We start from the raw sequence: 27,784 nt of genomic DNA on the forward strand, positions 1-27,784 counted from the left end.
ATTTGCTGCCCGCTAATTCCTCTAATAGCACTGATAGACTCGCCTGGCTAGATAACGTTCCAGCGTTAAACGTTGCCAGGCTCAGATTCCAATGGCGGCCTGTCCGGACCCAGAGATTCTTAGCCCCCTCTGCTGCGTCACAGGTCTGACCGCCGCCGTGGTCACTTCCTTCGCAGCTGCTGGGGACTGAGGGTCGGGGTTTCGTTGTTGTATTCATCTAGGAGGTTGTGGCCAAGTACTGCACCAGGGTGGCCAATCCTGTTTGGTGAGGGAGTGCGTTACCGCTTCTGGTCACCGGGATCACGCCGCACTCCAGGCCTGTTTATGCAATTTTAGCAACACGCGGATTTCTTTCTCTTTTTTATCAGGTGGGAAATTGCGCGACACCGGGATTCGAACTACGGTACTCTTGCACGCGAGGCGGATGCTCTGCCTCTGCGCCACCGCTGTAGTTAAGTGTAAGTAATTGAGCTATAGCATGAGATGAGCTCGTCGACAACTACAGAGTTGCGAGAATAACTGATGTGATACATGCTCCATGCCTTTAAATTGCTATTAAATTAAATGGGCAATTTTGTTTAGAACTGAGTGTTAGTTACATGAGCCTTCCCGACCACGAAACGAAAACAATGTTCCGTCAGCTCTCGCCCCACTGAGGCTATTCCTTAATTGACCAAACGCTGTTTAAGAGATTTACTAAATTGCATGAGGCGTTCGTTACATTCAAGGCTGAGCAAGCCGAATGGCTCCTATGAAAAGCCAGACCGGCACAATCTGCTTTTACTAGACATTTTTAGACGGCCTCTAGAAAGCGTATAGACTAATAATAAACCAGAAATCGACAACTTATTCGCTTTTGTTTGGAAGAAAGTCGATGCAATGGGTGTAGACAAGAGGAAACACGTTATCAACGTTTCGCTAGAGTCTATAGATATTACGTTGGCCAAATAATTATTCTGTATCAAGCCGAAGCACTCTACAAGAAGACTATAGCCAGTGTACCCACTGTGTGAGATCATTTTTGTAAGGGAATGTACAAGTGTGAGACCCATGGTCCTAAATAAATGGAAGCGGGGTGACGCAGATGAATAAGCTGAACTAAGAAAGTGAACGCAGGAAATAGTATGCTATAATGTTCGCCGTTTCCGTACCTTTACGTGTCGATGCCAAGAATTTCGCCGGCATAATTGTCGGAATGCTCAAAGGAACCCGCAAAAACAACCAGGATGTTTCTTGTCGAAGCTTGACGAGAGTTATGTTTTTCCTCTCTCCATCGGAGTGGCATGTCATAGACCGTGGCTGAGCTCTCGGACTGTATTGCTTAATTGAGCCGAGGAATTGGACGCATGTGTTGTGGCCATGCCTAATTGCGCTGAGGGGTTCTGAAAGGAGACCTACAAATTACCCTGTGCCAGCGTCAAAAGTTAACATAGCAGCGCCACCGTTATATATGATAAAGTGAAGGTGGGTTTTATCGTTGTCCTATAATGTCGTTGTTAGCGTCCAATAAATTAAGTCTATCATACGAAATTAGTTTTGTATCACTTCTTTACAACCGTCAAGCGCACATCTGCTACTGTTCCCATACAGTAGCGGCTAATTTTCTGATGTCGTCTCTTGGTCTGATTCTCTTCCACTACTGACCACGTTTCGGCCCCTTCATATTAATGCAAGTTGCAGATTTATCGAACCAGAAGAAAATGTGCAATATGGTTGATATATGACTGCTGCGTCCGCTTTGATCACATTTTGTCATGCATGGGATATTTACCCGCCCTGGTCGCTCAGTGGCTATGGTGTTGGGCTGCTGAGCACGAGGTCGCGGGATCAAATCCTGGCCACGGCGGCTGCGTTTCGATGGGGCCGAAATGCGCGAACAACCACGTACTTAGATTTAGGTGCACGTTAAAGAACCCCAGGTGTTCGAACTTTCCGGAGTCCTACACTACGGCATGCCTCATAATCAGAAAATGGTTTTGGCACGTAAAACACTATAATTTTAATGCATGGGCTACTTAGTGTGTCATTATGTGGCGACTCAAAGCGGACAAGTAGAGAAGTTGCATCCAGAGCTCATCGCTTACTTCCGAGGACCATCAACACATGATTCTGTGGTTTTTCTGTTGCACAAAAAGGCTTTCCGGTTTTTTGGTGACTATAGAACCACATGTGGCCCACTACAGCAATGGCCACAAGCTCGTGGCTGAGGTTGCGTTGTGTTGTGACTATTCGGCTCTTATGAATAGAACCAACTACCGTCTGGCGAATGTTACTTTTACGTCCTTAGTATGTAGAACATCGCAGGTTTATAAATTATCGCACCCAACTAGAATGCACTGAGCGTTACGTTGACGTGTGCGAAGCCGAGCATTGTTTATGCTTGCACTACGCGGTTCAAGACGCCGGATTGTCCGCGACGCGATTACAGCGCTACTCGTTCGGTTCAGACGCAGTGAATTGATCTACCGACGTCACTGCTGCTTCCATTGGGATCTAAGCAAGCGTCGCTTACAAAAAAGCACCGAACAGAGGCGAAAGAAGGAAGAAGCAAGAGACCAGAACACGTGCACAAGAAAGAGCGCGCGCGCGCGCACACACACACACACACACACACACACACACACGACCACGCACGCACATACGCCTCCACATACACGCTCCGCCCCGTAAATCACGCCGCCTGGCTTCGACTAAGACACCCGCGTGTGTCGCAAGCAAACCTCCTCGCCCTCATCTCCTTTCCTCTACGTTTCGCTTGATTGGCCCATTGAAAACGGTTGCCCGTTTCTTTTTTTTTTTCCCCGTCGGTTCTAGCTGCTAGCCTGCTGCTCGTGTCTGTAGCTTCCGCCGAGCCTGTCTCAGTGCTAAGACGGAGGAACAGTGCGGATGGGGGAGGGTACGAGAGAAGCGAGGAGAAGCTAGAAGAGGAAAAGGGAGAAACGAGATGGAGAAAGCGGAGTCTGCGTCTTCAACGGGCGTCAATCGACGCCCTCTCGAGCCTCTGTTTCTAAATGTTGCTCCAAAGGTTGTGTGCCCTTGTTTCTCTAACGTCCATTGTCTTACGGATGCATCACCCGCTCCCTCTACCAACTTCTCTCTTTCTCTGCCTTTCTCGCCCCCGCACTGGTCTCTCTTGGTTCGCGCCACCGTGAAGCCGGAGCTGCGCCTGTTGTGCGATGCCCGTCGCAACAGTGGGAAGAGCCTGCGATAACCTTCCCCGCTCTCTCCCTCGACCCCCTCCCTGAGGAACCTCTCACTTCGCCCGCAGTCATGAGCTAGGCCCCGATACGTTCGGCACCTGTTGCTCGAGGGACGCGTCGAAAAAGGCGCCGTAAATTTGAAGAACGGACGCTTTTCACTCGGTCGATCAGTCTTCGCACGCTTCCATTTGGACCGATCGTCATCTCGCTTCGGATCGACCGCACGTCAGCCTACCGCCGAGCACAAGAAGCGCCTGTCCTCGAAAACAGCAACCGAGCAACCACGTCACAAACAGTTGTTGCAGGCCTCTCGATCTTTCTTTCTTTTTTCTGTTACACGCCGACAATCGTGCAAGGCCCTAGGGGAGGCTTTCAAGAACTCTTCATTGTTGGGTTGTGCTGGTGGCAGCTTCCTGTGGAAACAGCTGAGGCACCCAGAAGTGTGGACGGCTTCATTTTTGGCTTGTGGCGGCGGGGTTCTAAGGAAATCAGAGACAGACCTTGTTCTCGGCCTGACTTTTCATCTGTGTCAAGGTCAAAGTTGCCATGAGGTGCTCTTTCTACATGTGATAGTTTTATTTTTGTCGGTAGGGCTTGTTGATTTCTTCGCAACAGTGGTCGCCGTGGACGGCGTGCTGGAAACGCCTGATTTTTTTCCCTGAACTTCTGCATTTTCTTCGCGGATGTCAGTGACATAACATTGGAGTAGTGTGTAGCTGGAAACGACACCGCCTGTTGATTTTTCATCAAAGATCTCCATACGGAAAAGGAAACCCGTATTTTTTTCAAGGTAAGGGGTTCAGTAGAAATTGATATATTTAGATGCAGTTGGATTTTTTCATAGCGCCCTAATTTCTCGCGCATTTCTTATGGCGCCTAAAACAATTTTCTTACATCCACGATTAGTAATTAAATGGCAGGAATTGTTCATACAAGTTGCAGAAAATAATGATTATTAGTAGTGGAATCTTTTCTTTTCATCTAATTTTATGGAAAAACTTTGCTCTGACGGTGACTGAGTAATCACGACGTGAATGATGAATTCAACATTTGCTTGCAGCAGCTGTTTCAAGAATAGCTGCTTTAGTGTGGCAATTTCTTTTTTTTTTTTGCGTACATGTAGTTCTTGTCAATGGCGTTATGTCATTTGACCATAAGGGCTAAGTATTACGCATTGTTATTTCTTGTTGAAAAGCAATGTTCCTGTGCGCGAGTTCTGCACAATAGTTCATGTCGGCACTTTTCAAAGTGTTGGGCCCGTCATATTCTTTTTGGTCGGCATGCGCAGATAATATTTTTGTTGCGCTTAGTTTACTTAACCACTAAATAAAATTCAGAAAACCTTAATTTCCAATATTCGGAACGTTCTGCAGTACCGAAGAATGTGAAGGGCCAAATGTTATTTATACAACACAACTAGTAATACCAATCGACATATTGACTTTCAAGCGTAATAGATACATAATTGTTCCTTCTATCGCAAACACTGTACAATGTAAACAAAATTAGTCAGCGGTGATTCTTGCAAACGCCGTAATATATAATATAGTTTGCAGCCGAAATAAACACAAGAGTCAGATGCTATGTAAACAAATGCCTGAATGAGTGGGGTCTAGCACGTTCAAATCTACCCGAATTTCCCTCAAACCTTCACAGTTTACGCCGTCAGGAGAAATACTATTTGCCTAGATTGAAGGAAAGAACCCATTGGACTGCTTGGTTAATTCGTAGCATGAAGTTGGGAATCCTGTGCTACCTGAATTTGTATTTGACGCTAAATGCAAGTTTTGTATTTCTTCCTGATTTGAGCGAACAGTTTTATTGTGATTTAGCCGGGGTTTTTATAGTACTATCACATTCATGAAAAGTTTGTATTGGAACCGGTACGCAGGTACGCTTGCAGCATCAAAGAATGATAGATTGATTTATGCACTGTCGCTTCCACCAAACGGTATGGATTTCAACAGAAAACAAAATTGTTTTCGATACTGCGGCTATGTTAACCGAGCTTAATAGTCGTAAGATCTATTTGTTGTTGTTTTTTCGATACCGGGGTTCAATTAATGAATCCTTACATTCATGTGCTATTTTTATCATTCATTGACTCCCTTCACTGATATTACTTTCGCTAGCACCATTGGCTGGTACTTCTTCTTGGAAACTATTCTAGATTAAGAAGTTCTACTTTATTACGGACCCGACTTCATTAGATCATTGTGTCCAATATTGTCTTGTAAGCATTACACAGCAGACTACCCAAGCAACGTAAAGTGATTCTTCCATGAAATAGCCAACAATCTTTGGAGCCTCTACTTGTTTTACTTGAGCTACGTACGTAGCAAAACACCCCATATCAAGGACTACGTGCAGCTCCATGGACCTGTAAAATTATTGTCGTGAAAAGATGTACTAGACAGCAGGATGCTCCCTGAAGTTACATCTAATAAATGTTATGGCTCATTCTTGCCGTGCTGTTGCTCAGCCAAAAAACAAAGACATTAGAAGACCCGTGATATAACAACTGACGCACAATTGAAGACATGTTTTGCCGTCGCCAAGAACTTAAGAATCGAAGTCTAATACAAAGACATTAAAGGAAAAAGAATGCCATCAAGACGCTTTTAAGCGGGTGCCAAGCTGGTTCCAAGCTTTAGCTCCTTATTTTCCATTTTCTCTCTCTCTCTTTTATCCGCCTACCCCTTACCGTCGTGCAGGGTCGCCAACTAGAACTACACCACTGGCTAACTTTCCTGCCTTTTTATATATCCTTTTCACATAGAACCCACTAAATCGTTTCTCCTGTAGTGTGTCTTTTTCTTTTCTTTAGAAAGCACCTGCAAACATTCAAGCAATTTGGAAAGTATTTCTGAAGCATGCAAACCAAACGTTTACAGATCATTATTTTTGCAAACACTAAAAGCACTTTTTCATGGCACGTGCTTATTTCTGACAACTGGCGATCGATAAACAGTCTGCAGTCCACAGAACTGAAAACAGAAGATTGTCGACGGAAAAAAAGACAACGACAGCCACGCATGTGATGACAAAATATGCGATTTTTTTTAGTCCGCAGAAGGAAACAGTGGCCCAAAGACGCTTTAAATTTCCGTTGGGACGTAATTCATTCATCGGCACAGGTAGCCCTGCGAAACCATCTCCGTTCGACATAGTAGTGACAACAAGGTTTGAATGTTTATGGTGACATGCGTTTCACCTCACGAGTGCTTTCCCTCAGGCAGCGATCCCAAGTGGCCCCAGCGCTTTCGATAATGAGCCTTGCGAGGCTGAACGACAGGCGTACCGAGATAGTTTATGCTGGCCAGCCCTGCTATATCCACGGACAGCAAGTCGCGAGAACGGCTGTTACATTTGTTCAACGTACGCATTCTGAAGCAATCAGCTTCCACGATTGACTTTCTGCTGCGGCTTAAATTCAAGCCTTCATAAACGCTTTCTTGTGTTGTGACTTCCCAGTCGTAAAAAAATGACGCCGTGCTGTGAACGAAAGAAACCTACAGCTCATTGCGCTGACACAGTGCATGATTGTCTTGTTAAGGCTGACTGACTGGATTTCGAGTTTGAGTTTCTATGCAAAGTCACAATTTGTATAGTTCTTCGCACTTTAGTTGAAATCACGCAAAATTCACGCAAATGTATAAACAAAACATGCAGGTTAAAAGCAATGTTGGAATCTCAATTACGCGAAGTTTATTAGAGTTATTGATGTTTCAGTCAGCGGATCACAGGGCCTCCGCACCGCCTTGTTGCCTGCAGCTCTGAGCTGATGTGTCCTAAAAACGAAGGCAGTATATGATACGTGATTAAAGAAAAATGTTGATGAAAGGAGTATGGTCAGAGAAGTACGACACGTATATCAATATACTCTCTGAATGTTTGATATAGAGTCCGCAGGTGCACATTTCCTGTTAAAGTAACACATTATTAGACTGCCGGACGAGGCACTAGCCTACTGGGGCCAATTATAAAGCCCTGGCGTAATCTACTGCGCGTTTATGACGTCAGGCGCTAAGTGTTAACCATATGCCATTTTCGTTTACATAGACAACGCCCGGATGAGAAAGACGGTGCCTCTGTTGACACGTTACACCAGTCCCTTAGATGATTAGTTTCTTCGTGGGCGACAAAGAGCTTCTACGAAATGCGTAGCTCTTCGTTTACATAGCGTGTCAGTCACTTGTGGTGTTGCTTCTGCGCAGGCAGCTTTATTCTGTATGGATTCATCCTTACTTATCCTTCATTTGTTCGACCCTTCGCGTTTCCGCAAGAGTATTTCATTCCTTTTGCAAGAATGGTGATCGACAGCCTGCTTACCTGAAACAAGCTTCGATTCTCTACGCCGCAGCCACACAATAGACGCAAACAATAGTTGCGGCTCGCGTTCGCAAGCCTCACGGACGCAGGAATCGACAGGAAGTTGTTAGGTGCGCGAGATAATAACGCGCTAACCCACGCCTCGACGACGCGCTCGACGACGATCCTTTCGAGAGATAATGAGGTATTCAGAACTACTCGCGGCGAGACGATGAAAGGAAAGCAAATTAGGAGCACAGAAGATCGCCCAGCGATGTTGGCCAAGACACCTCACGTAATCGGATGACTGGCTGCGAAACAGGGATAGATTTTTTTTCATCACTTACAGTCTGCACTTCCCGCTTACCCTCCATCGATGTTGTATTGTTCTGTTTCTTCTTGACGACACCATAGCTTGTGTAATCATCGTCACTATTATTAACCACGTGAGCAGTATTACACGAGGAATGGTGGCGAAAAAAAACAGAAAAAAAACAGTCACGTCAAATTCAAGTTGTAGCGCCCTTCTGCTGTGACCCTTAACTCACTCTCTGCTTCTGTCACGTGGGCATAGTGAGGCCAACGTACGACACTACACCTCAGCAAGGAGCTATCACTGTAAACACACGGCGACAGGTTTTGAACCACATATGGAATCACGCGATGACCCTGTGAGAGGTCTGCTTCGAACCTTGACGCTTGCATTGGGCCAGCAAAAAGGAATGGCTTATAAAGCAGCAATCGAAAGCTGCGACGGCTGAGCGTACCTCGAAGAGCCGACGACGATCACGGCATGTCGTATACGGAGAATGGCTGACGCGTTCCGTATCTGGACTCAAATCCAAGAGTGGGAAAAAAATTAGAGCTTTTCTTTTTTTCTCGGACGCCCTAATCTTCCTGGGAAACACGTTACGGATACAACCGACAACGCAAAAGCCTCGCAAAACTTCACTGGCAGCCATCCCTGAAAGGCACAGTGATTCCTTAACAGCACAGTAATTGCTGAACTCAGATATCGCCTTTGTCAGCCATCATTTGTCAGCCATCATGTCAGAGTCATTCTCGGTCATCCAAACGAAACAGCAAAGAATGGTGAAAAGCCGTAAAGCTCCGGAAAACATGGCTAGCCTTGTTCGCTGTGCCTATTAATTTGAGGAGGCTAACAGTGCGTCTGAGGAGAAGTCGCGATGTTGAGCTTTTCGTCGCCTGCAACGCAGCTGTATTTCCGGTCGAGTGGAAGGTATCACTGCCGTCCAGAGAAATGGTAGCCTTGATGAGCTTGAGAAATTTTCACTCAGTGTAGGGGAAGAAGGCGCCCCTACATTAACAATAAACAGGCGCGCAGCGTCTGTATATATATCAGTTCTGCATTGCGTTATCAGTGAGCTGACAGTGAAGTTGCCCATCGACATGACTGTAGAGCATTTACTTAGGCTGGCATTGAAAGTTTAAGTTAATTCGATGAATCGGTATTATCCACAAATCTAGCTAATTCGCCATGTGTTAGTTAATTCTTGAGAAAGAAGACATCTACCGGTAAAAGGGGTGGAGACTCCAGCCAATAGGGTTAATCACTGACTGCACACTCGACACTGTGTACAGATATATAGAAGGGCGAAAAAATCAGGAAAGCGTGAAAAGTGACATTGAGATGCTACGAAACCCGTGAACGATGTTTCTGTTGCAGAGTATACACACTAGTAGGGCCACCGTCTATGTAGATAAGCATTCACAACTTCTCTTATCATCATCGTCTATCCCAGTACTTTCACTCCCCTTCCCTCTTCCCAGTGCAGAGTAGCTGAATAGAGCGCACTAGCTGAGGTCGACCTCTCTGTCTTTCCAATCAATAAAATCTATCTTCCTCATACAAAGCAAAAATCGCGGTGTTGTTTTTTGGGCCTGAGGTAGAAGCCGGCGTTGAGCTTGCCAAAGAAACTGAAGATAAAAGAACCAGTTCGCCATCACTGGGTTTAGCTTAAAAGCATGTCCCGGTTTTGTGAAGATTTGCACAAGGATGTAACTGAACATGACATTCATGAAAACAAGTACCGGCGCGGGTATTTTTGCGCCATACGTATGTCGTCACTAAGACTCATGCATAGATTAGTGACCATTTGGCGAAAAGACCCCCTCGTTGTCAAGAAGCAAATGACAACTTGGTTTCCTCTGACTCTGTCAGTCATTTGCAAATGAAGTGTTTCCCTCTCTCGCCGGCATCGCTCAGCGACGCTGTATTGCTGGACACTTTATGAATCGACTATGTTCGCTTCAGAGTTTCTGAGGTGGAGCAACCTTCAGCCCAGCTTGCCCGGTTACACCCACCTGAAGCACGACAGGTGTACACTCGACGATAGCTCCAAACGTGCGTAATGTCTGTCCCAGAAACTCGATCACTAATAGGTTTGTAGGGGTTCTATTGCCGTGGTTGAGTTTGCTCCCAAAGTACACTAGACGTAACTATATCAAACTATGCGTACGTCGTGCACTCGCTACCTGAAACTATCGCCCATGATTTTTAAGCTTTCACTGAATTCCTCACAGCATATTTCTTAAATTTCAGCCTAGAATCACAGTGTGCAGTCTAGTTTCAGTCTCTGCACTTGTCTGAAGGATATGCAAGTCCTCAGTCACAGTAGTCATTAAAATTGCCTGTGAAGAAACGTAGCCTGTTAGCATTGTGCAGCAACTACTTGCCGTCACTAAAGTCTATGCATTGGGTCGCGTGCATAAGTAGATGGTGGCATTTAACGTGGATAACAGGCAACTCAGACCATTCAAATGAATGCGTCATTTGTGCATCGTTATTTTATTGTAGCTTCTTTTTATGTACTTGTGAATCCTTACTGGATGCTGATTAAACGCGTACGAATCGTTGAGGAACGTAAAGGTTATGATGCTTGCGATAACATGGCACGATTGCCTCGAAACACGGTGACGGACCTTCAAATGTGCTCTCATGCGCAGGAGTCCAGGCTGGCGAGCAAAACTCGCACAACACCATGATTCATGTCTTCCTTGGAGTGAACCTACTACTGGGAACTTTCCGGTTGGTGAGTTGTGCATCTGTTATATCCTGCACATGGTGCTACCACTGTGTTGCGATCATGCAAAGAGCTAGTGTGTTTGACAGATGACTGACATAGACCTAAACTAAAAAAATTAAGTTGACATGCAAACTGCTCATTAGTAGTAGCTGGTCTAAGGCTACACTTCTGTGTCGCTTTATGGAAAATATAAAGAAGCTTAGCGCGAAGGAACTTCTTCCGGGGCGTGATTGTTTGAGGTCCACGTAGTCGCATAGCTATTACGCTATCATTAAGACTACTGTCGCAAATAGCCGAATATGCCAGTAAACTGATGCCGTATTTCTTTTAAAATTCAAAATATGTGCCGCAGCAGATACTAGAAGGAACCAAAATAAGGCAATTTTTTATGTTGAAAACTGCTGTATGTAAAAAAAAGAAAAAATTAATGTTGACAATGTGCTCGTCATTAAGCTTGTTGCGATGTAAAACTACTTATAAAACACTTACGAAATACGAAACACAATATGACGTGGAATGTGACCAGCTGCACCGGTGGTTTTGCAACGGAACAAAATGCAAATGCGATATATCGCTTAGTTTAACAAAGAAATCGCAACGTCACACAATGCAGCGTTCAAATAACAGATTCATTGTTCCATATCTATCATGGCAAAATGCACCTTACACTCATAGACGCATGCAACTAAAATTTTCAGATGTCTGCGGAGGAATTACAAATAAATAGTCCAGGTGAGTAGTCATTCTGATATTTATGTGATAGTACAATAATGAAGAATTACGTAATTTTTGAGCGGTAACATTTCACAATCGCATGTTCAAGCCATAATTCAGTAAGTAGTTGTGCAGAATCAACTCGCACTGGTGCCAAGGCATAACTGGAATTGTATGCCATAGCCTACTCCTACCACTTTCCGAGTGCGTGGAAATTTTATGCACGGAACCATTTTTATGCTTACGCAACTTCGAAAACCGTCCGTCCGTCCACCCGTCACGTAAGACGATCGCATTCAATATAGGGTCCGTAGCAGTGAGCGAATTCACCTACGCACTTTGTCTCGCTTCACCGCGAACTCAGCGGTAGGAACGCAGCGCTCACGAAACTATCAGCATTCGCCGCACTCTGTCTCCATCGTAGACCGCTTTCAAGGTAGGGCCCACGCGGCCACTTCATGCGCAGGTACAAGCAGGGTACGGTTCATCACGACTAGTAATAGAGACTTTTAGCTTGTACGCTATTCCGGTAAACGGGAGCGGTTTGGGCGGATTACCGGATGGTCGGGGCGTAAACGTGAGCGGTGAAGCCGCCTGGTGTTGTAGAGCTCAACCAGAAAAACGCATAGCTAAAACTGCAGTAACTCACCATATCCTGCTTCGCCACTCGTGCAAATTTTTGGCAGCGGCGTAATTGTGAACACGATTACGCCACTGTCGAAAATTTACGCCAGCAGCTAAGCAGAGTATAGTAATTAGCTCTGTGTTTGTGTGGTTGAGCTTTGCGCCACCAGCTGGCGCCACCAATCTGGCCGCTCACGTTGACGCCCCCACTAAACCGGAAAACCGCCCGCGCTTGCCCGAATACCGGACACGCTAAAAGTCTCTAATGGTTCGGCGCGGATGGGTAAGCCGCTAAAGAGCGATAACGGCTGCACCCCCACTACGAAAACTACCTTACATAACTATTGCAGGGTCACAGATTTAGTACGCCTCTTCTGTATGGTCTCCTCATCAAAAATGTCTCATCGAACTCCTGGAGAGTATGCAGAATCGGGTGACTCGTTTCGTTTAAAAAAGATTATAATAACCAATCAAGTATAACCCAAATAGAAGTCAACCTTTCGTTGCAACCAATAATTACTCGCCGTGACATTTCCCTTCTATTATTATTTCATAGATTTCTTCACACAGCCTTTCCTGATCAAACTTAAAAAAAAAGCGTCGATTACGTCACGAAGACTCGGCAAACAATTTAGCTACACCGAAATTTATCGCAATACACACGCCTTTAATTTTTCAGCTTTGCCCCGTGCGGTCCGTTTATGGAATGCTCTTCCAGACAACATTCTTCCCAATCAAAACATAGTGCATTTTACAATCTTTTAATCGATTAACATGCCGTTTCTACCGTCTAACACGTCCCCCTTGCCTTCTCTCTTCTTTCCTGTAACTATCTACAAACTAATAAAACAACTTCAGTGATACTATATTTAACTGCATTTATTTGCGTATGCAGGCAAGACGTTTACAAGGTTATCATGTTATTTTGTTATTATGTTTACTGTTTATAATGTTATTGCTCTTGATATTCTATTTGCTGATATCGTATTAATGTTCCATACTGCTGCGCTGCGGGAATATTCCTTTCATTGTACAGGTGCTTTTTTGCTTCCTAATTCCTTACGAATATGTTAACGTATTTCCCCCTTTCAATATGCCTTCTCAAAGGCATGTATGATATTTGTAAGTAAATAAATGACTAAATAATGATCGTAACGTCATGAGCGCACGTGGCGCTGCCACCTGCAGTAGTTTGCTTACGTCATCAATTCACCTTGCGCTGTCGTCCCCAGCAGTTCACGTCACCGCTGCGCTGTCGTTAATGCTAGTCGGATCACCTTTTATAATATTGATAATGACACCAGGCTGCGCGGAGAAGAACAAGTGGCACAATTCTTACGCATACTTAGACAACTCTAGAGGAGTTTCTACGTGAATTTTTACTGCGAAGCTGTATATGACTAGCCGATTCGTCCGTCCGTCCGACTGTCGACTGTACGCGGAAAACTGCTCCGGCGCAACCACATGCGCACGCGCGGAAAAAAAACCAGAAAGGTGCGCGATTCGCTGCGCCATTAGCGATGTCGCTGCTCTCTGTCACTGCCGAGCGCGCGCGCAGCAGTTTCTCTCCGGCTCCGAAATGGGTAGGCCACGTGCCATACGTACTCCTGAGGAGCAGGCACCTTTCGATCAGCAACGGCGAGAGCAGAACCGGGAGCGAGCTGGCCTAAGCCGTGCCGATGCTGCAGCTCTCGCACAAGAACAGGCTCGAGCAGGCGAGCGCAAATCAACTGCGGTCCGATGATCCGACAGCCTACCAAGTCATCGTTTAATGAGCCGTTTGGATTAACCCAGTGATAAACACCGAGGCCGCACGTTTCAGTTTCGCTGGTTAACCATCTGCACAGAGTGCTTGGGCGGTGATTTTTTTTAATTTTTATTTGCAAGTGACCGTAAGTAGTCAGTCGTGTTTGCATTCCGCTGCCCGTCGAAATGCAGTTGGCGTAGACTGGAATCGAATCGTGTACCCCGTGTTGACCAACATACCACCATACCGATAGGGACTATGGCGGGTAAGGCAGCGATCTGAATGTGCCCAGGTCATAAGTTCTTCAGGTGCCAATTAACTTGTCCATTGAAAATGAAGTAGAACCCAGCTGCCTACCGAGTCGTTTCCTTTAGGCGCTACAAACAAAATTATTCAAACTCAGCAACGGTGCGGGTAAGGCAGCGATCTGAATGTGCTCAAGTCATAAGTTCTTCAGGTGCCAATTAACTCTGTCCGTTGAAAGTGAAGTAGAAACCAGCCGTCTATCAAGTCATTTCATTTAGGCGCTACAAACAAAATTATTCAAACTCATAGCAATGGTGCGCTGAAAAGTGCTTCAACGTGTATAAAAGATATTTTAAGTAACTTTATTTTCATCAGTGCATCAGTGCCTCTGATGTGCAATCCAGGTGTGCTCAATTGGGGACACAGTATCAGAAGCACGAGCTTTAAGAACGGCTCAGATCCGCAGGCCACTGAAAGTGATCGTACCCTTCACGCAAATGCCACTGTTGTTGTAGGCCATGTAGAGAATACAACGTGCGCATTGCTGAGGCAACGCCAAGTTGGGGAAGTGTGTGAGTGTCAGTGCACATTCAGTCATTTCTGTTTGCATGTTTTTGCCTTTACGATTACTGAAACATTGTCCTGCTTTCGTTGTGCAAAGAATGCGGATTGTCAGAGCCTTCAAAAAGAATCGTGAATGGCAAGGCAGCGCAAGAAGACCAGTTCCCGTGGATGGTAAGATGACAAGTTTTAAGCTTCATGTGTGATATGAAAACATGCGGGGCTGATAAAAAATATAGAGGACTGTTCAAAAATTAGTTGAAACAAGGATAATGTTACTGTAACATTGAGCGCATTTGCCACTTCGATAACTCGGCAGTTTCACTTTATTTATTTATTTATTCATTTATTTTTATTTTTTTATTTATTCATTCATTTATTCATTTAATTAATACTTCCCGTGCTATCATTAACGTCGAGCTGTTGCCAATCTGTAACTGCTGGCGTTCTCCTACACAAATCTACGCTGATAACTTCGCAGACAGCCTCTCATTCAGAAACATGTGCTAGGGTAAATGTACAATGCTAGATGATGTAAATTTTCACGTACAGCTACAATTAATGCGTGGCCGTGGTAGTACGAATTCGAACCCAAGAGCTCGTGCTCAGCAGTGTGCCGCAGTCCCTAAGCGTTTGGAGGCGAATACTGTGGAAACGACAGTACCTTGCTGACACCTGCAAAGTCATAAATGTGTGCTAGCTCAGTGTCACCTGTTCTGGCCTCCGAAACGTTTACATGGACGCCACCATTCTCGAAGCCTGCGTGTCATCCACGGAGGAAGAGTAAAAATCCTTAAGCCATACAGAAGTGAAACATAGCGGCTATACACAAGTGCTTCAGGGCTCTTCGACCGATGGGCCAGCTAGGTGGGCCCACATGACAAGGACGGCAACAAGAAAATCTTAAAGCCTATAGATGAAAATATAAGGGAAGGCTCCTGGAAATGGAAATTACATAAGTACCGTGGTAGATGTCGCTCAAAATAGGGCAAACAGCGCACAGTCACCCAAGGTTCCCCCGCGTTACCTTCAGTACCGACTCATTTAACTCGTCATCGCTTCCACGTTCCATTCGTCTGTGGAATAACATTCACCCCGAAAGCATAATTGCAAAAACTCGCCTAGAAATAATCCGGCAGTCACTCAACACGCATATCATCAGTTACTCCATGCTATTTCTTTGTTGGTTTTTTAGTAGTGAAACTATTTATGTACAGAACGTTGGTAGTGTTTTTTATAGAACTGTTTCCTACGCCCTTTTTCTTTGGTTACCTCGCCCTGATATGGGTGTATAGTATTTATGTTGTGTTTCCCGCCGCTTTTGCTTCTAGTTTGCTTCTACGGGTTCAATTTCCGCTTATAGATTTAAATGTTTATTTTATGCGTTCTTTTGTTATTTTTATTTCTATAACTTCTTCAGCGCTTCCCTTAAGGAGAAGTTTTCGCTCGGGCCCAACTCCGACGCGGCCTATTCAAATACATGTAAAACGCACAAAAAGCTTTTCTGAGATAACCCCTGGGCAAATTTTAATGAAATTTGCTGCATTTGAGACAGAAAGTTAAATTAGAGTGAATGTTGGAAGCGGAATTTAGATTTAGGTCCTATACTTCATTAAAAAGATTTTCAAGAATTCAAAAGTTTGAAAAAAAAGATAGACGCACGAAGTTTACAAATTCATAGCTCTGCATCAAGAGCAGATACCTCGGTTCTGTAAACAGCATTCGTTAGATCATTGAATCGGGACAAATTCAATAGGTCATCTTATATGTTATGTGATTTTTTTGCGTTGTTTACAAAGGTTCTGCCAAAGCAGCATTTCCATATTACTAAATTTTTTGAGAGCCATGTATGACATGGAATTTTGACCGCTTTAGACGTACTATTAGATGCAATTCACGCAATTGTGATATTGTTTTTCGTCGCCGAGTTACAGAGTTGTAAACTTGATAGTTTCGTTCTTGGAAATTTTTGATTTTTGCCAACTTTTAACAAAATATTCACTACCTAAAGAAAAAATTAGAAGCAAACAGGCACTAGATCTTATGTTTTTTTTTCTTCTTTTAAATGTAACAAACCTCGCCAAATTTGGCGCAGTGGTTGCTGAGAAAAACGAATTCTCCTTTTACATGTATTTAGATAGGAGCACCCAAGCTAAAGCTTCCTCTTAATAAATGCCCTTTAAGGGGGCCCCTTAATCCATTTTCAAAATAAATAAATAGGTAAGCCCTCAACGTGTGGGAGGCAAACGGCAATCTTTAGTCACCAAGGATGCAGAGAACGGAGCAGAAGAGATAGTGGGTAGCCATCACCAATGACGGCGAATAGCTACCATGAAATAAATTTCTCGTTTAAGGGTCCAGCAACGATGTCCGATAGCAGGAGTCAACACACAGATTGACCCTCATGAAAAAAAAAAATTACGGAGGGACCGGCGTGAGCGGAAGGCTGACTTGCCTGACGTCATGCTTCCTTTTATAGTATTTTTTCCCCTTCCTACATGGTTCCAAGCTGGGGCACAGAACACCCTAGTGAGTCACAAAGTGACTCCTCAGCGTAATGGTAAGGGTTTCTGTAGCTCACAACCGCGCATGCAGCCAAGGAACACGAGCTCGATGCCTGTAGTGCGGCGGTGGTTGCGTAATACGGTGAGGGCGACGCTCAAGAACATGGATATGGCCTCACCACCGCCTCCAGGAAAAAGCAACTGAATATTACTGCGAACCCAGCTAGCATATAACGCAGTATTAGGTAAGATGTATATATAGTTCATTTTACTGCGGCTAATGTCACCTGCCATCTGCCTTTCTCTTTTCCGGTTTATCCCGCTTCTCCTTAACCCAGTGAGGAGTAGCAGGCTAGACGCGCTCTACAAGTCGGCGTTCATTGTATCCTCTTGATCAAAAAACCTCCTCCAGTTGCAAGCTTTCAACAACCGTGGCAGGAAAGTCAAAAAGGAAGAAATGAAGGCGTGTTAACCAATGCCGACACGAGAAAAGACAAGGTCGTCGTACATGGTATATGCATTTATTGAGATATTGTGGTAATAGAGACGATGGAATGTTGCATGCGTGCATAGTATAATTGCAACATTTACATTTTCTTTCTCGTTTCAATAGTTTGGCGTATTTCTTTCCAGGCTCTGAATTTGTTTTGTCTAAGTAGACTTTCTCAATCGCGTTTTTTTTCTTTTTCTATACGTGCATGTACGTCGAAGTTGTCTTATTTTGTGTATGCGTGACAACTAAAACTGATGGTCTGGGTCTCGGCCGCGCAGGGGGCAGCAGAGAGACCCTGTCTCTCGACAGCCTCCAGGGCTTGCTGGATGGCCCAAAGTTGGTCCTGGAGATCTGAGCTAGTTAGTGTGGCTCTCCACCACGGCCCTAGTTTACCCACGGGCACAGCAATTCTCCTCTAAACTATTTCGCAATTCCAGTGTATATGCGCTAGGGTGGCGTCTCTATCATCACTTAGTTTACAGTTCGCATCAGGTCATAATTACGGAAGCAAGCTGTTAAGATAGACCGCGTTCTTGTAAGTTCTCGTAAGTATGGTTCAGTAAGTTCTGGTGTAAGTCACCTTTTGAATAGAGTTTATTTTTCTTTTCTCTCTAGTCATTACCAGGTGAACCGATCCTGGTCACAGTGCTGTCTGTGGTGCAATGCGGTCAACATTTTATTGTATCGGGGCTAATTACACACCTGTGGTTAACGTAACCTGCGCTGTGACTAATTCTCGCTTCGTTTCGTTGAGACGCACATATGGCCTCACCACCGCCTCCAGGAAAAAGCAACTGAATAATACTGCGAACCCAGCTAGCATATAACGCATATAACGTTTCGTTGAGACGCACATTTGATAGCTTTTGCTATTTTCTACGGTATCTCAACTGAGAACCGTGGCTTGTTAATGTGGTTCCATCACAAGACTACTACCTACACAGACTTGACTACTAGGGCGGTTTGTTATAGAGACGCGGTGCTCTCTTCTGTAACAAACCACCCTATAACTGCCAGGTTGTTGTCCAGTTCCCTGAAGTGGATGAGCCAAGTTTTTCGAGGAAAAACACGCAAGCGAATATTAAGTGGTGGCCCTAGTTATGGGAGAATGCTGCTGTCGCAGCAGATGACTTAAGAGGTGTAGTAGACGCTTAAGACGGAGACCTATTACAAAATTAGCACGAGTACACATCTGCTAATCAATGATGACGCAAGAAAAAAATTGCCTGTCGTATACGCATGCTGTCCGAAATAAAGAATAACAATAACGCGCCCGTCGTAGACCTCTGTTTGGCGCGCTCAGCCAAACTGTGGCGCTCGACACAAAGGGGCCGCGTCTAGTATAGACCCGCCCAAGAAGGTCCGACCGAGTGTGCCGCTATAAAAGTGTTCCATGAGCAGGTATTGCATGTACGGTTGCCCGCACTGGTTCGCGTAATTGTCGAGATGCAAGTCCCGCACGAACACGCAAGCGTGCACGGAAGTGGGCCGCCCTGTAGAAGTGGGGATCCAGGAGAAGTTGACGCGCAGTTTGAGGGTATCGATGGTCGGCACCACGAGCAGCGCCGCGGCTCGGCTTCTCGAGCTCGCTGGTCCCGCGTACGTCAGGTGCGCGATGCACGAGGCCCCAAGGGTGTCCTTTCTGCAGAAACCTCTGTTGTGGCAGGCGGTGTAGAACGGCGTCCTACGAAGATCGTTGCCAGTCGTTTCAAACCAAGAACCACGCGTGTCCTCAAAACCAAGTATCGACCACGGGGCCAGCTCCTCCGTGAGGCAGAGCTGGTCCAGCCTCACGCGCTTCGCAACCCTCGAGTAGTTAGCGATCGCCTGGTGCGCGTAGTAAGTGAATGTAGTGCAGACGTCAGGGTAGGGACCTGGCCCCGCGTAGCGAAGGACGTTCGTGCCGATGAAGAAGTTGTCCACCACGTCGGCGACGCTGTCCACCAGATTCTCGTTGCCGACTCCTACCTCCAGAATGACGGAGACGGTGAACTGAGACATGCTGCGGCGGTTGTATGCTTCGCGCAGGTGGCGCAGCAGCATCGCCAGCACCAACATGTCGTCGGACCCACCGCAGCCCGCGATGGGCTCCACCCAGTGCACGGTGACCCCGTTGAGGCGGTGGTTTCGCATGCCGTCGACCACGTTCCTCATGAGAAGATCCATAACGGCGGCGTCCCGACCAAGCCTCGAGAAATGCGGGGCGTCCTCTGGGTAACCGCCGAGCCCCAGCAAGATCCCGGTATCCGGGAAGCCCTGGGTTTCCGTTATGTTCCTCAGCTGGTGTAGGCCGTGGTCCTGATCGAAGCGTGGCAGACGGCTCGTGAGATGACCGTCGACGATGCCCACGGACGAGTAGACGACGTTTGGGCAGAGAGCAAACGGCAGCATTTCGAACATGTAGTTAAACCACTGCCGGGGCGCTCGACTAGTGCCAACCTCGGTGACTTTGGCATTGTCGAAGAAGCAAAATATGGGCCTCCGCCCGTGACCGGCCGCCGCCTTGCCTTTCGGATAGGGGCCGACCGCGTACGGTAAGGGCTGCGAGGGTGGGACGACAGGACGAAGGCACGTAGGCGGTATTCCTTGCGAGGAGAGCGCGGTTGTCGCCTGCGGATTAAGCGGGGTGATCGGCATGACCGGCCTGCCTGCAGAGGCGTTCAGCTGCGTGCAGAGGCGTTCGTCCTGGGGCGTCTCCTCGTCGCGGTCGAGGAAACGGCTTGCCGGTGACGCCGCCGACTCGAGTTCTGGACTGGGCTGCGGATTGATGGGCGCGAGCATTGCAGAGGTGTTGACAAGGACGACGAGGTCTTCCCTGCCCGGCGCAGCGACAGCGAGTAGCCTCGGCGTCGTAGATGTGGACGTCTGGTCCGAGGAGACGCTGTTGCTCATCTCCTGCTGGCGCACCGGTGGGACCGCGTCGACTGGGACGTTCCTGCCCGATGACGTAGGAGCTACGGCGGATTCAGCGGGGTGGATGGACATTGTACCGAAAGCTCTGTCTGTTTCTTCGAGAGTATGTTGTCTTCTTCTTTGGTTAATGCCTGAGCACGAGCTGTACAGGTGCGTGTACGGGCTCCCGATTCACTTACTGAGGCTCTCATAGGGGGCGCCGTCATCTTGTTGTTGTTGTTGTTGTTGTCCTGAGTAGGCGTGGCGCATATGCACAGTGGGGGATTGGCCATGAATTGCGTCGTTAAAAGAAAGGCACAAGGACGAAGGGAGTAAAAAATTATCAAACACAATACAACATCGTTGTGGCGCGTACAACAACGGCTTCGTCCTCCAGTGTATCGCTCGTTGTGCAGCTGCCAACTCGCTCAGGGCCTGTTGCGCCAATCCCCGGTCAATTTTCTAAGCACTGTGTGCGTTCGCCTGCAAGGTTTGACAATTTTGCAACGAATAGGGCAAGAATGTGGTTCAGTAGCAGGCATCGTTCGGCTCGGCCTTCGTCTAGCTTTGTTGCATTTGAAAGCAAAAATATGAATCTGCTGTCAGATTGCAGCACATTTTATTGCGATAGGAAATATATGGACACACCTGGAGTATTTCTGCCATCGTCGTTAGGGTCGGCGTCACCGTAATGTTCCGCATAAAGTCCAAGGGCGATAACATCGTCGCCGGGCTCCGTATACTGTGTATGTGCGAGCCAAAGCGCGCGAACCTGAGCCGACCATGGTGGCTCCATATTGTGCGCGCAAGGGAGGAAAACGGGGAGGACGCGCACCGTACTGCGTCGCGTAAATGGCACCGGAGGTGGAAGAGGAAGGAGGGGGAGGGGGGGCGCGGGCGTTCTGCTCTGGTGGCGGCTCCGTATGGCGCGGTCGCGCGGGCCCCATCTTCGAAGCGATCTGCGATGCGAAGAGAGGGCGCCGAGTGCTGATAGCTTCGTGTGCACTATGTTCCAGCCTCTTACTTTGCGTTGAAACGAGAGGCAGCATGAAGGTCAATTCGCTCGCTGCTGCTGCCGCCGCGCTTTCGAACCCCAACGTTTTGGCAGCGGGTGTGCGCGGTCATCGAGTGAGATGTGTTCATGTGTGCTTGTGCGCACGTGAACATAATGCCTGTTAATTTATTTAGTAAGCGAATGTTCACAACTGTATACGGCCGATAAAACTACTATCCTTGCTTGTCACAGCTGTCTACTAATTTGCTATCGCATTCGATGCTTCGCCTTTCAGGCGAAACTGCGACGTCCTTTATTTAGTCCTTTATTCAGCGGATCCGCTTTTTTACGCTGCTAAAATCGCGGACTTGAAGCATCAAGTTTAGAATATTACAACTCGCAAATAAAGAATAATCTGCGTCACAGTAATGCAGAGTGCACTTAGACATCTAAGCCGGAATAAAGGGTGCACTTAAAGAACTCGAAATATATTATGTTTGGGAGTAGTAAGCTTTCAATACGACATTATCTGCTTTCCGTTCAGTCCTGAAGATTTGAAAACGTTTTGCTTTAATTTTTCTTTAACCCAGTGTTTATGGACAAGCCCGTGAATATACGCAAAGTGCCTCGAGTGCGCAGTCACGCGCCTATTTCACCTGTATTCGCGGGCTTCTTTTATGTTTGAAAAAAAAACACCTTCATGTGCACAGCACGTATATAGGAACGGAAAGCTGTAACGGTAGTTTTTTACGGCGCTATACGATTTTCTCAGTGACACTTTTCATGTAATAATAATATTTAAGAATCTAAATAACTAATGAGGACTAAATATGCAACCAGGTGGAATGAAAAAAAAGAACAATCTGAGTATCTCCAAGCGACAGCAAACGACATTACTGTGGTTCTGTACAGTTAGGTGTAATGTGCATATTTTTAAAGTTTGACTGAAGTTACCTGGGACAGCCGGTAAACCACGTGCTTCACGTAACTAGGCCGATGATTAAGAAATATAAGAGTGCAGGCGTGATATCGTCTTCGGTGCGCACTTTCTCGATCTTCAAAGAAAAACTTTGACGTACGTGAGACGCAGTGATCCATCGCTTTCTTTTTTATCTGTGTGTGGATTTCTTTTATTAAAAGCAAAGTAGAGAGTGCTGTAGTACGGACGCGCAAGCACTCTGTGAATTCATTCTTGCGTTTGTCGCATACTTTCTTCAGAGCTCCGAAAAAAGCGGCATGAAAAATACAACGACACAGAAACACTTTCATTCGGTGTTTCTCAGCACGCTCTAAAACTTCTCAAAGGTGACGCATTCTTTTAAATTAATTACACAATTTTCTTCCGTTTCAAGTAACTAATTTACTAATACAGGCATTTAGACAAACAGCCTTAGTAGCAGGTGCAATATGCCGCGCGGCTCTCACTTCGCACCACTTCCATATTAAAGTTTGGTTCTTGTTGCATGAAACCTCCGGTATTAATAATGTACAAAAACACAGCAGCTTTTAAGCAGTATTTCGTGTTTTAACTAATTTGCTAAAAAGAAAAGTGCGCAAAAATAAATCCTTTGTTTAAGAAAACTGGAAGAAACGCCGTCGCTAAGCGATAGGCAGCAATGACGCCTAACCTAAATTTTCTACAACATAGAACAAGGAATAGAACAACCTCGATGGCATTGCATCACGTAGCCAGCCTTAGCAAGCGCACTCTCGACGATCCCATTGTTTTCCCCTCGCAGCACTGGCCACACGTGACCTCTGAGAGAGTGAGCGTATTGCCCACGAATGCTTGGTTTCCGGTAGTTTTCAATCAATACGCCCCTCTTGGACCGCCCGGCCGTAGCTCTGCCTCCAGAGCAGGACCCACAAAACCTACCGCCTGCTCTGACTCCACGATTACCGACAAGGCATCTCTAGCATGACTCGTGTGGCGCCAAGCTAGCTCATAATGCTTACCTGAATGTGTTATTGAGAAACTGTAACAGCCGCTTAGAAACAGTGGCCTCTAGATGCTACCGTGAGATCAGCCTCCTTGCGCAGTTATGTCATCTGCGTCACAGCTGCTACTCCAGTGAAACATTAATTCGCTAACGACCTGGTACCTGCGGCCTCTGCTGAGATGGTACTTAAACTTAAGAGCGATTAATTAAAAAAAAATAGGCGAGTATAATCTTTCTGGCTTTGTCAGTGTCACCTGGATTTTGTATGTCCCTGTGATGTCCAACGTATTAATCATGCTCTGCCGACTTTCTTGCTCAGAGATGCTTACTTAAGCGCGGAAAGTTTGGCACCGTGCCCGCAGAGTTTTTGATAGTCTGAAATTAACTTAAAGCTGCGGATAATCTATGAATCAGTTATCGTAACTGAAGTACTTAGTTCGTAAATCTAGTTATATATCAAGTAAGAATTCACCTTTCTTTCACACAACTGAACTCTTCATGGTCTGTCCTGTCCGTGGTCAGATCGAGAAGAGTACATTTGCGCAAAAGGATAATCAGTTGTTGAAATTTGCTGAATTGGTGAAAGTTGCGGACAGGCAGCAACTCTTGTGTGATCGTGGCAACATTTTAAACGCAAGCCCTTTCGAGTTAAGCTTGCCTAGCAAAGCTTTTTGAGGAATTATCAAGCATTGCCTTGGATATTAATGGCCATAATGAGGTTAAGAGAACCTCTGATGCTTATACGGTGCTTAATAATGGCTACATCTGCTGCGGAGATCTTCAAAATACGAGCAAAAATATTGCACCATACCTTTTCATCGAAAATAAAGACCGCAGTAAAAAAGTGCAGGGTCTGATTTCCACCTCATAAGGACTTATCGGGGCAGATTGATGAATTCTACATTAATAATAAAAGTTTAGCCGTCGTCGTAATAAAGCTAAATATGATATACATATTAAACTAGTACGTTAGTCTACGCTCCAACGTCAAGTCATGATGAAGTAGAAATAGAATAGAATATATGAAGACGCGAATTAGCAGTGAGAAAGGTGCAAACTGAGTGTATTGTAGTCATGGACGAATTAGATGGGGAAAGGGGGAAAAGCGGGTGGGGCATTAGGGGATTGGCAACTACGGTACCGACTCCAGAAATAAGAGAGGGAAGGTGTCAGTAGAGTTAGCGGAAGGTGATTGCCTACGAATAAATTAACATCTTCTACCGGAAGCGCAGCAACAAGAAGTGGACCGGAAAAATCCCCAATGGGGGCTGAACATACTCTGTGCCGACCACAGCACAGTGAAGGATGTAGAAGTCTTAGGTTTGGTAAAGGGCTGTGATCATCGACCGAAGTGGACCACTAAAGTGGCACGGAAAGAAAAAAGAAGAGTACAAGAACAGGAAGAAGGCTAACTTTCAACTGATGTTTATACAAGAAACATTTACCCATGAGGTTTCCTGCGCACAAGCTGACATTGTTTTCTTTTCGACAAGATCAAAATGATGAAAAAAAAGGGGGGGGGGGGGGGGGGTAGGAAGGTATCGAGACAGATGCGATAACCTTTTCCCTATCGTTGCTAGATGACACGACTGTCAGCATGGTCAGCACGAGCAAAACAGACGGAATGGAAGTTGGAATTATGGTGCAGAAATAAACATTACCATCTATTCGGGAACAGTAAGACCTTCTTCATCAGATAGACAGATTGTGCACTTATACAAAAATCTGCGTATGCGCTAACCTAGATAACCACCAGGATTTCTCATTCCAGTTAGCCCTTTGTTCTGCTCGTCAATTCGCCATCCTTGAAGAGTGCTGACCAGACAAAAGGCCTGCAGTGAACCAGGAGGTGAATGACGCTGCTCAGAGCCTCCAAAGATGTTCAGTATTTCCATAAAGTGGCATTGAGGCTGCGGCCTATCTTCTCTTTATGGACTTACCGACAACTAAGAGCACTTTTATACTTAGCCTAATACTACGCAGAGAAGCCAGGCAACCTTGATTGGAACCAGTGACGAAAAGGATGCAGAATCTTCATGTGCAACTACAGATGACGTCATAAGGGTTGTGGAAGACATGACCCGGGAAGAAAGCTGCAGGAGAAGCTGCAATAACACTCTATTCAAGCAACGATAGAGGTGATACACTTGAAAAGCGTGCGACCCAATATACGTAATGCGTTATGACTTCAAGTGTACCAGGCAGTTACATAAACACCAACATCACACTAGTCCACATGAAAAGAAACATCCAACAAATAAAGAAATATTGACCCAATTTTCCTTTCAATATTACACAGAATATTCATCAAGGTAATTTCCGATAGAAGCAGGCAAACACTGGCATTCAATCGAGCCTGAGAACAGGCTGGTTTCAAGAAAGTGTATACTGCAAAGGATCAGATTCACGCCACCAATGAAGTTATAGAGAAATCTAGCGAGTAGAAGAAACCTCTGCTAATGGTTTTCATATATTACGAAAAGCCATTTCGTTCAGTAGACGTACCAGCAGTCATGGATGCATTCGTTAGTCAAAGAGTACATGAAGCATGCCTGAATATATTAGCAAATATCTATACTCTCGTCAGCTGCCCTAATTCTCCACAAGAAAGGTGGAAAAATACCGGCGAAGAAGAGGGTCAGGCAAGAGATGCATTTTAGGCAATGCTATTCACTCCATGCTTAGAATAAGTATTCAAGCTATTAGACAGGGAGAAATAAAAGTCAAGGAGAAAGGAAGTTATCTCAGCAATCTAGGATTTGCAGATTAAATTGTCCTCTTCAGCATCAGTAGGGAGGAATTGTAACAAATCATTGAGAAAGTTAACGAAGAAAGTATGAGAGTAGGGTTAAAGAATAATATGCAGAGGGAGAAGGCATTGTTCAATAGCCCGACAAAAGAAGAAGCATTCATGATTACGAGTCAGCCTCTGGAATGTGCAGGAGTACGCTTGTCCATGTCAGTTACTTACCGGGAACCCTCATCATAAGAGAATTTGCAGAAGAATAAAAGTGTGTTGAAGCGCATACGGCAGGTATTAGGATAGAATGACCGGCAGCTTGCCGGTATCGGTTAAAAGAGAAGGGTACAATCATTGCATTCTAACAGTACTAACATATGAGGCAGAAACTTGGAGGTTAACAAAGAAGCTTGAGAAGAAAAGTACCACCACACAACGAGCGATGCAGCGAAAAAAGTGGCAGTTTCGCCCGAAAGGCACAAAGCACCGATTGCAATAGCAAATTAGTAGAAAGCTATACGAAGTAAGGACAGTAGTTTCATCGGCCGTATACGCTTCTAAACATTCACTTACTAATTAAAATAGCAAGCACGTTGTCGCACGCGCACAGGTAAATATGAACACATCTCGCTCGATGACCGCGAGAACGCGCTGTCAAAACGCTGGAGTGAGGAATCGCGGCAGTAGCAGCGAGCGAACTTACCTTCGCACATTTCTCGCTTCAACGCGAACGAAACGTCGAAAGCACAGCGCATACGAAGCGACCCACACTGCGCGCTCTGCAACCATCGCAGATCGCTTTCAAGATAAGCCGCCCGCATGACCGTGCAGTAAACAGCAGCCGGAGAAGGACGCCCCCTCCTCTCCTTCGCCTCAACCATGCGGCGAGCGCGCGATAGAAGAGGGCGCGCTTCCGCTCCGCCTTCCTCGCTCGCGCACGCGAGATTCAGCCGCGTTCATTCGGCCGCACTCACCCTCGCGCGCTTTCACTCACACACACATCATATGGAAATGATTTTATCGCCCTTAGACCTTATACGGAACGTCACGGCGACGCCGACGGCGATGATAAAAATGCGCCTGGAGTGTCTATTAATTGCTATCGCAACAAAATGTTAGCCGTAACGTTAAGAGACAGGAAGATAGTGGTGTGGATTAGAAAGCGAACGGGGGTAGCCGACATTCTAGTTGACTTTAGGAGGGAAAAAAACAGCCTGGTCAGGCCATGCAGTGCGTAGGGCAGATAACTGGTGGTCTATTGGAGCTAGAGAACTGGTGCAAAGGGAAGGGGAGTGCAGTCAAAGACGCCATAGAATTAGGTGACGTGATGGAATGACAAAAATTTGCAGGCAAGTCTTGGAATCAGCTAACCCAATATATGGGCAATTGTAGATCGCTGGGAGAGACCTTCGTCTTGGCAGTGGACATAAAAATATGCCATTAAAGTGATATGGTATCTGATTTATGACGAAACCATAACATATACACTTACATACTGTTCAACAGATGGCTTGTGGTTGGTGGCACTGCCATCTTTCTAGTAAAACACCTGTTGGGGCTAGCTGGTGCATAGTGTTCAATAGGTGAAGCGCCAATAGTGATGGCACACAGGAAGGAACAAAGACAAGAAAGCCGCTTTGTCGGGTCTTTGTTCCTTCCATTGTGCCGTCATCTATTGCCGTCATCTATTGGCGCTTCATCTATTAAAAACCATCTTTCTACACTGCAGGCATGTATATTGTATTGTAGTGGGTACCTTTAGTGTAGTGAG

At 45.9% G+C, this 27,784-nt stretch overlaps 2 protein-coding genes across 2 annotated transcripts in view; one reads left to right on the forward strand and one right to left on the reverse strand.

The window, feature by feature from the left end:
• LOC126543631 (neprilysin-1-like) overlaps nucleotides 1-27,784 on the reverse strand; it is a 106,130-nt gene that overhangs the window by 54,796 nt on the left and 23,550 nt on the right. The window lies entirely within an intron of this gene.
• The window catches only part of LOC126546096 (plasma kallikrein-like), a 34,194-nt gene continuing 9,389 nt past the window's right edge, over nucleotides 2,980-27,784 (forward strand). Inside the window, exons 1-4 of the mRNA XM_050194176.3 lie at nucleotides 2,980-3,990; nucleotides 10,479-10,564; nucleotides 11,257-11,290; nucleotides 14,551-14,624. Coding sequence (XP_050050133.1) covers nucleotides 10,514-10,564; nucleotides 11,257-11,290; nucleotides 14,551-14,624 — 159 coding nt within the window. The 5' untranslated portion in view covers nucleotides 2,980-3,990; nucleotides 10,479-10,513. The remainder of the gene's footprint in view (nucleotides 3,991-10,478; nucleotides 10,565-11,256; nucleotides 11,291-14,550; nucleotides 14,625-27,784) is intronic.

This window comes from Dermacentor andersoni, chromosome 10 (genome assembly GCF_023375885.2).
Source record: "Dermacentor andersoni chromosome 10, qqDerAnde1_hic_scaffold, whole genome shotgun sequence".
Lineage (NCBI taxonomy): Eukaryota > Metazoa > Arthropoda > Arachnida > Ixodida > Ixodidae > Dermacentor > Dermacentor andersoni.